The 15,274-nt window shown below is 37.4% G+C and overlaps 1 protein-coding gene across 5 annotated transcripts in view; it reads right to left on the bottom strand.

The window, feature by feature from the left end:
- FOXP2 (forkhead box P2) overlaps positions 1 to 15,274 on the bottom strand; it is a gene marked incomplete at its 5' end in the record, with an annotated part of 236,441 nt that overhangs the window by 51,357 nt on the left and 169,810 nt on the right. For 2 of the 5 annotated variants that reach the window (XM_080936451.1, XM_080936452.1), the window contains 3 exons: positions 7,468 to 7,645; positions 9,176 to 9,361; positions 10,366 to 10,503. In XM_080936451.1, the coding sequence (XP_080792577.1) occupies positions 7,468 to 7,645; positions 9,176 to 9,361; positions 10,366 to 10,503 (502 nt within the window). Of the gene's footprint in view, positions 1 to 7,467; positions 7,646 to 9,175; positions 9,362 to 9,514; positions 9,572 to 10,365; positions 10,504 to 15,274 lie in introns of all 5 variants that reach the window. The other 3 variants (XM_080936450.1, XM_080936453.1, XM_080936454.1) reach the window with 3 other exon arrangements.

The following is a 15,274-nucleotide window of genomic DNA, read 5'->3' as shown; positions in this document are numbered from 1 at the left end:
GAACTTTTGAATCTTAACTTCCATGTAAAAAGCCAAGCTGTAGACTAAGATGACTGCTTAGTGGACAACACTCAAGTGCTTGCTGTGTAAGTATAACAACATAATTTCAAATCTCCAGCATCATCAAAAGCCCAGTGTGGCTACCCATATAGGTAACCCCAGCACTGTGGTAGGTAGGGACGGGAATGACTTGGGAGTCCTGGTCACTAGCATGGCTCCTGGTGCAGCAAAAGATCTTTCTCAAGAGAATATTCTAGAGATTGATAGTGCACAGTATTGGATATCCACCTCTGGTTTCCAAGTGTGCATATGGGTACAAACACCCACATGGATACCCACCCTTATACACAAAATGAGAGAGAGAGAGAGAGAGAGAGAGAGAGAGAGAGAGAGAGAGAGAGAGAGAGAGAGAGAGAGAGAGAACAATCAGTGAACAACATGTTCAATGAGATACCCTGTCTTTACAAAGAAAGATACAAAGTCACAAAGACACTAGAAACAGCCCTTTGACCTCCATGTATAAACATGTGCTCAGACACACACATATGCATTCACACCTGCACACACATTTGCATACAAAAATCACACAGCATGCATATGTGCATACATACAAAAATAACTTGCATACATCATGATAGTATAAGTCACAAGCGTAGTAAAAGTAAAGTTTAGTAGAAATCTTCATATCTTTCATAACGTATTAAGACAAGGTGATATGTGGTAGTGGTGGTGCACACCTTTAATCCCAGCACACAGGAGGCAGGGGCAGAACTCTCTTGGTTCAAGGGCAATCAGGTCTACAGAGAGTGTTAGAGGACAGCAAAACTGAACCAGAGAAACCTTGTCTCAAACAAACAAAGAAAACAAAACCATCCAACCAATCAACAAACCAAGGAAACAAAAAAGCCAGGTTGACATTAGCATGTTGGAGTTAGATATTTTTATGTTCTACCCACTTGTTTTTAAAGACAAGGTTTTACTGTGTAGGTCTGGGTGTCCTACCCTGGAACTCACTCTATAGATCAGGCTGGCCTTGGATTCAGAGATCCACCTCCCTCTGCTTTTCCAGTGCTGGGATTAAAGTTGTGTACCATCTCATCCAGCTTTACTTTCCACATTATTTCTTAATATTTACATTTTTAAAAAGTGTCTTATATACACAACCATAGTAACATTTTTGCAGAAAAGAATATTCTAGATGACTCGATTTTCTAGCAATTCTCGCCCCCATAAATCAAATGTCTGCAGCCTCTTTTAGATATTTATGTGTTTGCTTAAATTCAGCCAAACGATATTTATTGTTATGTTAATTAAAACCAGCAACTAAAATAACACTCATCATTCATGTGTGGTGTGTGTGTGTGTGAGAGAGAGAGAGAGAGAGAGAGAGAGAGAGAGACAGAGAGAGACAGAGACAGAGACAGAGACAGAGAGACAGAGAAAGGAGAGAGAGAGTTAGAATTTATATTTTTCCTACTAGTGTTATATGTCTATATTGTCTTGTAAGTCTGAAACTATCTTTAGTATTTCAGTCAAGATTCAAATTTTGTTAAGTAGAGTATTTCTAACAAGATTTATGAATGAAATAAAATGAAATTTATTTCAGGCCGGGCTTTCACTTGATCTTGTTAAACACACGTGATACTGAATCTCAACAACAGGACCTACTAATCAAACAGACAAATCTAGTTTAATGTAGAAATGCTACTTTTCTAAGCAATTCTGCAACAATTTGAAATGTTACACAATTTAATCTCAACCTTCCTCATGTACATTGTCAAAATTAAATATACCCAGTAATCATCTGTTCATTTAATTATTTAAGAGCCATTTTCTATAAATAATGTAAAAAAAATTTGGAAACAACCTCTTTTTTTTTTTTTTTTAGTCTCTTGTTTTTCTTTCCTTCCTCTCCTTTTTTTTTTGTTTTCTTTTTGTTTTCTCTTTTAGAGACAGGCTCTAACAATATAGTGCTGGTTTAGAATTCACTGTGTACTAAGCTGACTTTGAACTCACAAAAATTTAGCTGGTTCTGCTTCATGAATGCTTAAAATAAAGGTGATCATGCCAAGTTTTATTCTTGAAGGAATACAAAAATATTTACATTTCAATTAATTGAAAGAATATCCACATATTATGCTCAAAATATAAACCACCCTGGTATTTGAATGATAATTTTTCATGGTGTACATTGCTTATATTTTTTTCTGTTGCTGTTCTTTTAAACCTTGGTTTGATCTGATTGTGACCTGAAAAATGTGTAAACACTGACCTAGCAAAAGGTCCAGGATACAAGGAGTGTTGAGCTAGGCAGGTCAGATGGCTGACTTTGCGTGACATCTGAGCCAAGTACTATCTTGAGCACATTCCTAACTCAGCATAAAGTCAGTATTAAAGATTTCATATTCTTCATTACCTGACAGCTCACTTATTCTCAGGTATGAAATCAAAACAGTGCTGTCTAAAACCAATCATTCATTGGTTGTTAATTAAAATCTCACATCTTAAATGAGTTACATATTTATAAAATAAGTGAAATGGAATGAGATAAAAGATTTACCCCATGTTTTTATCCATAAGCAGTAATAGGTTTCAAGACTCCTGCATGTTTGAAACTGGATAGTAACAAAACCTAAAATTGAAGCTTGTCTCACCTTACCTGTACACTTATCACTTGAGTTTTCAGTGTAGGGGTGATAGGAAATTACCTCTCAGAGTTTCATAGCTAGGACATTCATTTTCATAGTAAATCTCAGCAATTTTGCAATTTGGCTTTTACCACTTATTAGAATCAGTTTCAGCTTTGTTTTTGTTTGCTTGTTAGGCTGGTTGGGTTTTTCTTTTTTGGTTTTTGTTTTGTTTTGTTTAAGACAGGTTTTCTCTATGTAACCACCCTGGCTGTCCTGGAACTCACTTTTTAGACCAGGCTGGTTTCAGATTCACAAAGATCAGCCTGCCTCTGCCTCCTGAGTGCTGGGACTAAAGACATGTGTCCTCATGCAAGACTAAGTTTCAGCTTTTGTACTTACAGGAGACAATTTGCAACTTCCCTTTGCAATATCTGAATCACCAGTACCACTTCTCCAGTGTTCTAAGGTCATCAATAATTAAAATAAGGCTCTCAGAAACCCAAATCCTAGAATCCCACAACACATCTAATACTTAAGAGGCATAAGTGAGTGGGGAAAGGCATTGTGAACAGGATGGACACTATGCAGGTAGGCTTGACAGAGATGTGGTCCACATCGCAGTAAGGGTGAGGCAGTCTCCTGTGAAATGTCATCACACTGCTTCAGATGCTGAGCACTTTAAAATGCACCCCTTCCCTCTGAGAGGGGGAGGGCGGACAGTTAATGTCAAGCAACTCAAAGCAAGGAAAACTAACTTTTCAATGAAGTCACAACCAACCTATGGTTATATTTTGAAAGTGAAATTTATCTGAGGTTAAAAAAAAACTATAAAATATAAAGTAATTCGGGTGATTGTGGTACATACTTTAATCCCAGCACAGGAGGCAGAGCAGGCAAACCTCTCTGTGTTCTAGGCCAACCTGGTTAACACAGAGGGTTCCAGGACAGCCAGAACTATTACACAGAGAAATCCTGTCTTGAAAAACAACAATAACCACTACAACCACAAAACAACAAAAAATAACTGTACAATGAATAATTTCATCTCCGTAATGGTAGGCCATGGCATCATTACATATATTCCAGATCAATATAAATTGATATATTGATATAAATTAAATATTAAATGTATGTAAATATTAAATATATTATTTAATGAATAAGTATTAATTATATAACACTGCTAAATAAAATTATTTATTTAGATACATACTATACATATATTAAATATCTTTAAAATTAGTATGCTTGAGACTAAATAACAAGTTCATTATTTTTATTTGATTTCTGGAAATTGTTGTCACTCCCTCTTAATAAAACCATATATATGTTTAGAGATATTAATTGTAGTATCTATTTTATAAATCCAGGAGTATAATAGTATTTATGATTTAAATGATTAATTAAAATTTAAAAGAATCCATGTTAAAGTTATAAAATGTATTGTACAACTTTAGAGAAAAAGTTCTACAAATCTATCCTGTCAAAATTATAAAGTATTTCTGATATTTATATACATTTAAATAGTTTCAGAAATTATAATTTGAAGTAGCCATAGGAAGTTGTTTAAATCATGGAGATAAATAAATTATGTCATATTTTGGAAGGTATAATGGACATATTATCTATCAATGAATAATAATCCCATTGTATTTTCATGTGGTTATGATTCATGGCCAATCGATCAACAAATCAAAAGCTCCATGCAAGGTGAACTAAAAACTGATAATGAAAGAATTCAAAATTATTTTCCCTGAAATAAGAAGCAGCTAAGACAGATGACTTGGGGTTTATACTATTCAATAATTGCATCTTTACTATTTCTCACTCTGACTTTAGGTATTCATCATAGTGATATGGTATTATAGCTGTCCCTCAGAAATATATGCCCTGAAACACACCAAAATCTGCCACAATGGAGTTATAGTTCTCTCTCTATTTCCATGTCCATGTTTCTCTCTCTCTCTGTCTGTCTGTCTTTCCCTCTCCCTCCCTCTTTGTTTCTCTCTCTTTCTCTTTCTCTCTTTCTAGAACTCTAATTCCAACATGAGAGATTTTGATATATATGTACTTCTTTCTATCTTCTGTCTATCTATCTATCTATCTATCTATCTATCTATCTATCTATCTATCTATCATCTATCTATCTATCATCTATCTATCTACATCTATATATAGCTCTATAGGTACTATACACACACATACACTAAATACATCCTGAGTGTAATACTTAATGTCATGTTAATGCTATACAACTAGTTGTTGGACTATTTCCAGGGGTTCTGGTGAGAAATAAGTCTGTCCATTCTCAGCACAAACCATTTTCATCCCAATACACTTGAGTCATTCTTAGCTGTCTCCATGGATGTAGAATCCTAGGTTATGGGACCTAGAGTTTGGGAAAGTGGAGTGTTCATGGCTGGTTGTTATTAGACAAATTCTACTTCTGTTTGAACTATGGGTCTCAGAAATGATACATTGCACACTTAATAATTTAAAAATATATGATGAGGGTTGCAGTTTCTGTTTATGATGAGGTAGCATCATGGGCAGTGGTCACAGTGCCTATTGATGTTTAAGCCTATGATTGTTCAATTTCATTATTTCTCCTTTATTAATGATAAAAGACTTTTGTGACATCATGATTATTTTTTCTAAGTATAAATTTTCTAGGCAGATATTGTTGCTTAGGCCTGTAACTCAGAATTTTCAGGGCTGAGCCAGAAGAGTTCAAGGCCACTTCAGTGCTACATAGTAAATTCCAGGCCACCATGTGCTACAGAATGGGAGCCTGTTCCAAAATAAAATAAAATAAAATAAAATAAAATAAAATAAAATAAAATAAAATAAAATAAAATAGAGGTAAGTTAATTTTGCTCTTAGAGTCTTTATTTTCCAAAATTTCTGCATTATGAGCATTTTAGTTTTTATATGTCCTGTGATAGTTAAAGTAGAAAAAAATGGTGAAGTAACATTCCATCCCAAACTAGCTCAGAAAATGAGAAATTTTTGTTTGAAAATGACTGAAATCGTTGCACAATAACGAAGTGCCTTACTCCATGAGACTTTTGCTTGAGTTTACAGGATACAGTTGAAAAATCATTTTAAAATAAGAGATTTAAGTTTTCTAAAACAATTCAAAAGACATTACCACAATAAAATTATGCTAAATCATGATTTACTTTTCAGAAGATTCTAACTGGAGATTTGTTTAACTGGTACAAAAAGTAGCAAAGATAAACTTGTTTTTTCTTTTTCTGTTTCTAACTTGTTCTTTTCTCTTCTTGTTCCTATCAACAGTTTTTTTTTAATCAATAATGTCCACACTTGCATTGAATTAATTTATAAATGTCCTTTGTAAATCTTATTGCTTCATTTTTCTTCTGAGCATACTAACTTCTCTAAAGAACCATAATTCATGGATGTAATGGTCATTTCTAAGATGATACTGAAGATCATTCCATTTTTAAAATAAGTATGAAAAGTGGGTCTATGTCTAGGCTTTCTTTCAATAAGTAAACTTTGCTTTTCTGGCTTTCTGAGGAATGCTCCAGACAAGTAAATTAGAAGACCTCGAGTTAAATAAAAGAGGAAAACCTGGGGAAAACTATGACAAAGGAAAAACAACTTCATAAATAAAAGAAAATGCGCATTATAATATTAATTTTGTTGGACAACCAACAATGGCACGAACAATGTAAATATTGTGTATTGCTTACCTAACATCACTTTTTCTATTAAATCGTTCTTGCTTTTCGTGAGTGTGTCTTACATAGTCAGTGAAATGTGTGGCAAACACAAGTGTAAGATACACTCCTCTGTGACAGAAACAATGAACTTGAATTAAAGTCCACTTGTATCAATGAACATTGTTACCTCACAATCCAAATGCAAATTAGACATCCATTCATAAAGATTAATGTTACTTGACTTTTACCTTAATTGAGAACTTGAGTCATCATTTTTCTATCTTCCTTAAGCTTCTTTTGCATACAATAGATAATAATGCATACATATAACTACATTAGAGCACACTTTGATCTTTCATATATGCACCTATCATCTATCTATCTATCTATCTATCTATCTATCTATCTATCTATCTATCATCTATCTATCTATATATATATATATATATATCTATATATATATATATCTATCCATCTATCTATCTATCTCTCTATCTATCTATCTATCTATCTATCTATCTATCTATCTATCATCTATCTATCTATCTATACACACACACACAAACATACTCAGACCATATACACATGCATATATAAAAATTAGAATATGGTCAATAGCATTTAAAACTTTAATTTATATTGCATGTACAGGAAATCTGGGGCAAAGTTAGTACTATAACCCCATGACCAGGTGGGCTTCCCCACCATTGAGCTTACAATTGCTCTACAGATGCATAGAGCTTTGTCTAGCATTTGTGATTTTAGTCCCAAGACTAGAAATCTGTGTTTTCATCAGTTGTCCACCAAAACTCATTTTCAGCTTATGGTATATGGAGTATTGCTGCCATTGCTAAGCCAGTCTCCGGTATATTCAGTGCTGCTTGGATTATATTGCCCTATCCATTACTCATGCCTATGAGATCAATTGACATATATTTGATATTTAACAAGATAGTTAAGGTAGTTTTACTATACATTTGAAAGTAATGTGTGGTAGAGTTAGTGAAAGTGGGTCAGGTGACCATGCTTTCCTGCCAACTCCAAGGATGTTAACAAGAACACCTCACGGGATAAGATATAGCCACAAGAGCATGGGATGGTAGAAAGCGCAAGAGCAGAAATGAGGATTTACAGGGCATCTTCTATACCTTGAGGCAGCGACTGGACAGGAAGGGCTGCTTGGCCGGGTGGAATGGAGATGAGGCCCTGACGCTGAAGGCTGAGCAGATGTTGCTGCTGCTGCAGTTGCTGCATTTGGAGAAGCTGCTGCTGGAAAACAAGCTGCTGGGCGGCCAACTGCTGCTGCTGCTGCTGCTGCTGCTGTTGCTGTGGGTGTCAGAAAACCCGGCCCAGTCAACAGCAGAGAACAAGGTGAACATGAACCACTCTCACACACAGAAAGCCATGCTCTTGCCCCTGCCTGGAAGGGATCTTGATCATTCCATGGTCAGAGTCCAGAATGTGTGAACAGTCTCTAGGTATTCAGCTGCCTGCTTCTTGGGAGGGAAATGGCATCAGAGAACTTGGGAACTTTTGCTAGTGAGCAAAGTTTAAGGACAAAGTCTAACGAAAGTTCAGCTACCTAGAAATTAATTCATCACCAAATGACTATAAGTTTATTGAGACAAAAGGACCAAAACATCATAGGAATGATCAACATCTGAAAAATTCTTACTTTACCCCAACTGAGTAAGTTTGATGTGTGGAGGCCCATGGGTATAAATAATCTCTAGTGATTTATCAGTAAACATGGCTGGAGGTCTCAGGACAGGCACCTTAAATCTCTCCCTCTCTCCTCTTCCCGTTTCCCTTTTTGAATACACTAAAGCCAGAATTCTATGTATGTCTATGAAAAAAAAAAAGTGCCCTTATTATAAAAAAAGTCTAACTTCCAGTTTTGTGAGGCATTACAAGATGACCCAGAGTTCTTTGGACTCCGGAGGGTAGAAGATGGCAGGCACACTTCAGAGGAAGACAAGCTGTGTGGAAGACCTTTCTTTTTTTCGTTTGGGGAAAAGAGAACCTTCTGATGCGCTCACTGGAAAACAGATTGCATAATGGAGCAAGTCATGTGGACTGCCCAAAGCCTCTGAGAAATAAGGTAGCGATTTCTATTCTGTAGTTGATGGCTGTCTGAAATTCTATTCACAAATCCAAACAGAAACAAAACCTCAGGAGGTCAAAACTGTTTCCTGTACGTTTGCATAATGGGCAGCTTGTAGACAGCAACCCTGATACCTGCTGATCAATTTAACTACTTCAACATGTTTTGTTTGTATTATGTTTAGATGTGATGCAGTTTGCTGACAAGCACGAGCTAGGCCCGAGAAGCCAGCTTGTCAGTTTGATTTATGAGCATATCAAACGGTAACTTTCTACTCGCCACTCCAAACCTACCCTAGCAGTTCATTAATCAGGGGTCCTGTGACTTTGAAATCTGTGCTCAACCAGTTTTTCTCTTCGTCTCCCTGCCCCCAACAATGGGCTAAATTTGCATGCGTGTTGTCTGAGCTTTACTGACTGAGAAAAATATGGTTCCCTCACCAACTTGGATTCTCAGTGAATACAGGATAATCAGTACTTTGTCCGGGACACAGCTTGCTCTTTGTACACTGTGATTCATTAGTGAACATTAGACGACAGGCAGCAATGGATTGTGACTCTCAAGTCCCATGCTACAAAAAAAGGAGAGCATGAGAGGCTCACTGTCACTGTTATTAAGCTCCGTAAGAATACAGAACACTGCATCTTTGACAGCAAGGGCCTTGTTATAGGAAGATCTGAGACTGTCCTTGCCTCTCAAAGCGCCTTGTCAACCCTACGCTATTATATATCAATGAGATAACTCGAACCTACCTCTTTTGCTTGCTTTCCAGAATGCTGCTGCTGTTGCTGCTGCTGCTGTTGCTGCTGCTGTTGCTGCTGCTGCTGCTGTTGCTGCTGCTGTTGCTGCTGCTGCTGCTGTTGCTGCTGCTGCTGCTGCTGCAAAAGCTGAAGATGTAACTGCTCTTGCTGTTTCTTGTAAAACTCTTGTAGTTGTTGCTGAATAAACCATTTTGACTTTAATAAATAAAGGCAAAAGTTTCATGTATTATAAATGTCCTAAACTCTTCTAGACTGACACATGGTAAGGTGGCCCTTAAGTTTCACCTCATGGGGGAAAAAAATGCATTGGGTTTAAAGAGAAAGCTCTACATACTTCACCCCCCTCAAAGCAGCTCTGAAGTTTTCCAATCCAGAATTCAAACAGTCCTAAACAAGAGGGTCTAGAACAATCTGTACTCTAAAGGCCAGAAGTAAACATTTCCAATGACTTCATCTTAAGTTCTATCCCAACCTAAGAACAGGCTATGCCCTAGCCCTTAGAAGGATCAAATGTTAAGGTCTACCAAAATGGGATGTTATATTCTTATAAGAAAACAGCCCAGTCTCTCAGTGTTTTAGCACCAGGGATACTAGAAATCTGTGCAACTTGTAGGCACAAGTGGAGGTCATAATAAATAAGCCATTAGGACTGCTGGTGAAGCGTATTATTTTCATCAAAAACAGCAAGGATCACATATGGAATCTGTTAATAGATACTCATGTCTTCAAGAAGCTAAACAGTAGGCTCACTGTATGTATTACCCCCAAAATACTACAATCTTGTTATTTATCTGCTTAATTTTATTCTAATAGCAGATCCTTTCATTCTTACATAAAGACTATACCTTGGGGAGTGTGTGCGATATTTGTAGCATGTGCTGTCTGCAAAGTGGCCTCTTATTTTCTATTCATTGGAACTAAAGGAATTGCTAAAGCGCTATGGATTTCCAAATCAACAATTGTATGGTGTCTTGGTATATGAGTATTCTGATCCTGAGTCTTCCACTTTCAACTCCGTCCTGATCTTGTTCTAGACTTGAGGACCTTCAAAGAGAACATCTGCTGTAACATGCCGATTGGCTGCTTCCGAGACCACACTGTGCAATAAGCCCACTGCGCTGCCGGCAGAATGTGCACCCCTGGAGCTGGACCAGAGCACCAAAGCAGGTAACACACATTACCTGCTGCAGCATTACAGCCTGCTGCTGCTGGAGGAGGGCCTGGAGCTGCTGAGGAGACAGGACCTGCTGCTGAAGAATCTGCTGCATCTGCTGAGGGGTGATCACTTGGGGAGTCATCATGGCCACCGACACGGGCACCTTGCATGGAGAGAGGGTGAAAGGGCTGTCATAGCTCAGAATCTGCTGACCTTTGCACGACGGCGTGGCATCGTTGTCAAGTTATTCAGCAACAATGGCCCCACTTGGAATATATTTCCTGTTAGGCAAACTTCTATTATTCTGACCATAGTTTTCAAGAAGCACCCCAGCTCACCCAGCTCCCACTTCAAGCTCATGTCTCAAATGCACTTGCACAAAGTATTGGAACATCCAGTAATATGGATGGACATAAATAATCTCATGGCAATAGTTCCGGAAGCTGTCACTGGGCATCTTTTCGGTGTCTCACTGCTGTAACCAAAAGCTGTTGGAAATGCTTAAAGCATATCATTGAACGAAAATACGCATATGAATAACCGAATAACTGGTATTTGTAGTTGTACAAAGCATATTGGTAATATAATTACATAACAGAAGCACCATTTGAAATTATATAAATATTTATAGTCGATAAAAATACACGTAGTGAGTGAAATGGCTGAGTGGGTAAAGTTGCTTTTCTTTGCTGATGAACTTTTGGAGATTGTTCTAGAGCCCACATGGTGGGAAGAAAGAAGCAACTCCCAAAAGCTGTTCTTGATTTACACACATCATGACACACACACATATACTATATACATAAATGTAAATTTAAAAAGATAAAAATTGCACATAGTGATAGATATGCATAAATAATCACATTTAGTAAGCAATATAGGAGATTTTTAGATACTAAGTATCTTCCTACCCCTGCCAAAATTATATTAAAATGTCCAGACATCTGAAGATTACTCAAAGTTTCTCCATTAGACTTTTAACAATAACAACAATCAAAACATTCTTTTTCCCCTAAACTTTCTTCTCACTTCTATTTTCTAAGTTTCTAGGATGAAGGTGTTTGGAAAGGGAATGTGGGAGACAGAAAGATACAGAGGAAAAAGAAGGGAGAGAAGAAAATAGATGATAAGAAAAAGAACTATGGAGAACATTCTAGAGAAACAAAAGATACAAAGAAACAGGAACAGGATAACAGAGAAACCCAGGAAAGTTTTGGGACTCAGAGGCACATGCCTAGTGTGGTGCGGGTCGCTCTGGTAAGAGTTTTGCTCTGCACCAACCCTTGTCAGTCAAGCTACAAGCTTAAAAAACTATTCACTTCGTCTCTCTGCCCCCCCTCACAAATCGCTTTTATTATAAGTAAAAGATAGTATTTATATAACTAACTGTTTTAGAGCATATTTACTGGACAATGTTTTTTTGAAAACAGGAAATGATTAATTGGTACAATTCACAATTTAATAGTAGTTTTAGAAGTTGTTCATACTTTTCTAATTTGACTTTTGACAATAAAAAATGAGAAATTATTAATGAAAAGTGGTCATAAGTAGAAATAAAGAAAGGTAAAGAATTCCAGGGTGAATTTCTTCTATTTCAAATGGAGAAAAGTAAAAACACTTTTAACTTTAACACGATATTTTCTTTATTTTCCAATTTGGTAAGTTAAAATACAGATTATTTTGATTCATTTTATATTATGGGAAATAAACAATGTGCCAAAAATAGTGCAGTGATTTCCAAAAATATTTTTGAATTAAAGAATATGAATTGTTATATTTCCATATATCATAATATGTAGCACCCTGAGTGAGTGATCTAAAAATCAGTTACTTGGAGACTGAGAAAGATCAGGAACTAAAGGCCTTAGATCTGCCTTTGTAAATAAGAGGACAGAGTTGCCCTGATATGTTTCTGAGTGCTTTGTTATTTAAAATGTTAAAAAGTTGTCAGTTTAATCACTTGTTCTTTGATAAGCAAACAGACTGATTAAAATAAATTGTTGGAAGAGGTTGGAGTTCAAGCTACAAGAATCTGTCATTTTCTAACCATCATTGACCTCATAGTCTCCTCAAATAGCCAGGGATCAGACAGTAAGTCAGGAACGGAAAAAGACATGGTACAGTTTCATTTCAGAAGTGCCAGTGTCAGTAGATTAGATGGAAGACATCACAAAGACAGAAGGAAAATGAAGTAGGAAGGGAAGGAGGAATGGAGGGATGAAGGGATGGATGGATGGATGGATGGATGGATGGATGGATGAAAGTAACGAGAGTGGTAAGGAGAGAGGGAGGAAGAGAGAAGGAAGGAAGGAAGGAAGGAAGGAAGGAAGAGGGGACCAATTGGTATGGAACACACGTGGCTACACATAGCTATTTTTCATAAATATGCACCTCTGTGAAGATGATCTTACTGTCTTCCTTGTTGAACAGCCCCCCATTGCTTGTTCTGTCGTCATTTAAATCTCTACATTTCTCCTGGTAAAAGTGCTCTGTACATAATGCTCAGGAGTGAACTTTCTAAGGCAAGTCTATGAACGGAGGCGTGCCATAGTGCTCCCAAGCCATAGTACTCCCAAGCTCACAGTTGGTTTCCAGCTGATCTACAGGACAGGAATTTGTAATTCTTCCTATGCTACTGTGACTGGTTTGGTATTTGGCCAAAGTAAACTGTCTGCTGTCTTTACAACTTCAAAGATTAGTAGGCAGTCTTCTCACTGTGCAGAATAATTTAATTTTTAAGCTTCTTATGACTTGTGAGTTTCTTTTACAGACTGCTATGAGACAAATGTATATTCCCACATCAGGGCCATACGGAAGTTATACATGCATGTCTCGGATGTATGGGATGCATTCACATTTTAATCAGACCCTGGCCATCTTTGAAAAGCTGACTTCTGAAAGATAAGCCAAGTAATGCACATCAAATTGCATTCTCTACGTTCCTAAATATGTACCAAAGCATATCTTAAAGTTCATAAAAGAGGTAGGAAAACAAGTCTGAAGAGTTAAAAACATTTAATGAAAACTGATAATATCATCTGAATCCATATATAAATGTATGCATGTGAGCACACATGTATGTACACACACACACACACACACACACACACACACACACACACACACACACACTAAATAAAACCAACTGACCAACCAAGCAACCCAAACCATCACTATCACTTAGGCTTTGTGGTCAAACTTCTCAGCAGCCTTATGTAAAAATATATACAATTTCCAAAATTCAAAATATCTCCATTTCTGTGATTAATTTTAACTGATACATTTTCTTTACTGCATTAAGAATACTCTAAAATTGCTTGCTTATTGCTACCAAGAGCTACATAGGAAGGAACCCATTGACCAAAAAGAAGAGTGCGTGTAAAAATCTTGGTGCTACTACTATTTATCAATATTCAGAAGAAAAAAAAAAAAGGATCAGACTTCAAAAGTTCTGGATTCACACATAGCTACGGATTTCTCTCGAGGAAGTCACAGATATTTCTTAAGCTTGGTGTTAACTGGCCAACGTGATTTTTACTAGCTATAACATTTGAGGCAGACGAGCATCCCAGTGACTGTGTGGTTCATTCAGTGACATCTAGTTGACTGTGTGGCAGGGGTAAGGGAAGAACTCGTGTGACACTTTCTGTCAGGGTGACAGGAGAAAGTCTGATGGTCTTACCTGAAAGGGTGTACTAGGAAATAGTAGGAAATGCTGACACTAGTCAACCTCTTTAAGAATAACAGAAAGGAAACAGCCTATATTTCTGCTCCATTTCTCCTTTTCTCTCATCTTGTAGTTGCTAGTAGTTATTGGTTGATCTAAACCTTACAGTGATCCTGCCAAACATGGGACCTCGTTCATCATTATTTTGTCACCAGATACATTAAGCAAGATCTTAGAGCTTTGGTCTACCAACAAGTACCAGATAATGGAAAACAGACATATACTTGTGTAAACTAAACGGAAGGTGGAAAAAGTCTGAAATTGTCTTGTGGTGAGTCTCAGAAAGAATTCCCAAATACCTTGATATATAGTAAATATACAGTGCATTCTTTCTGATCCTCATTGAAGGGGTCAGAAAGTTGTGAAGACAGACACACTGCCAAGACCTTGTCTCTCAAGTCAATCAAAAACGTGAATGCAGGAGTCATAAAAAGGAACAAAAAATGTGTTTGACAAAAGCATGGTGCCTTATAGCTGAGCCTCCTGTCAGCCTTTCTGGAAGGGTTGGGTTTCCACATTAAGGGCATCACTTAACTAAACATCACTATGTGTGATTAAACATCCTTACTAAGTGTGGGTGATAGAAAAGCTTTTCAGCATGATGTCTGCCCAGGCCTTTAATAGGTAGGAGATGGAAAATCTAGTCACGACCTGTGGATGAGTTTTACCGTGGAAATTATCATTTCTAGGTTCGGGCTCCACTACCTACCAGCTCAGAGGTCCTTTACTGTTTGCTTCAGATGTTCAAAGAGAGTCCTGACCTCTGCACTTAAGAAAAAAAAAGTGATTCCTTGTGTAATCAATGCAAAACAGGGTTCTGCATGATAGCTCTGCTCCCACAAGGGTCGGGAGCGTCCGCTTCAGCCTCTTGATCAATGCTTTGCTTTGTGATCGCTCCAGCTCTATACCTGCAGCTTACTGTCACGTAGGAAATGAGCGCACTCAATTGACAGGTTCGGTCCGAGCTCCAGGCTTGGTTGCCTGTCTGTCCTAATCACAACTTCCCAAAAAGCTTCCTGCTTTTGTTGGATTCAAAAGAACTGACCATGAACGGAGTGGCATTTGCAGGCTTCTATCAAGCACAGAGCAGAGTATTTAGAGAGATCGGGGATGGACAGTACGCACTGCTCTTCCCTGCAGTCTCTTAGAGCAGGGAAAGTGTGACACGGACCCAAGAGAGAACAGCAGCAGCAGAGCGCAGGGCTGA

This window comes from Micromys minutus (genome assembly GCF_963924665.1).
Source record: "Micromys minutus genome assembly, chromosome: 23".
In the NCBI taxonomy this organism is placed as follows: Eukaryota; Metazoa; Chordata; class Mammalia; order Rodentia; family Muridae; genus Micromys; species Micromys minutus.
Note: the sequence above shows the minus strand (reverse complement) of the source record. Positions and strands in the feature narration are given on the sequence as shown.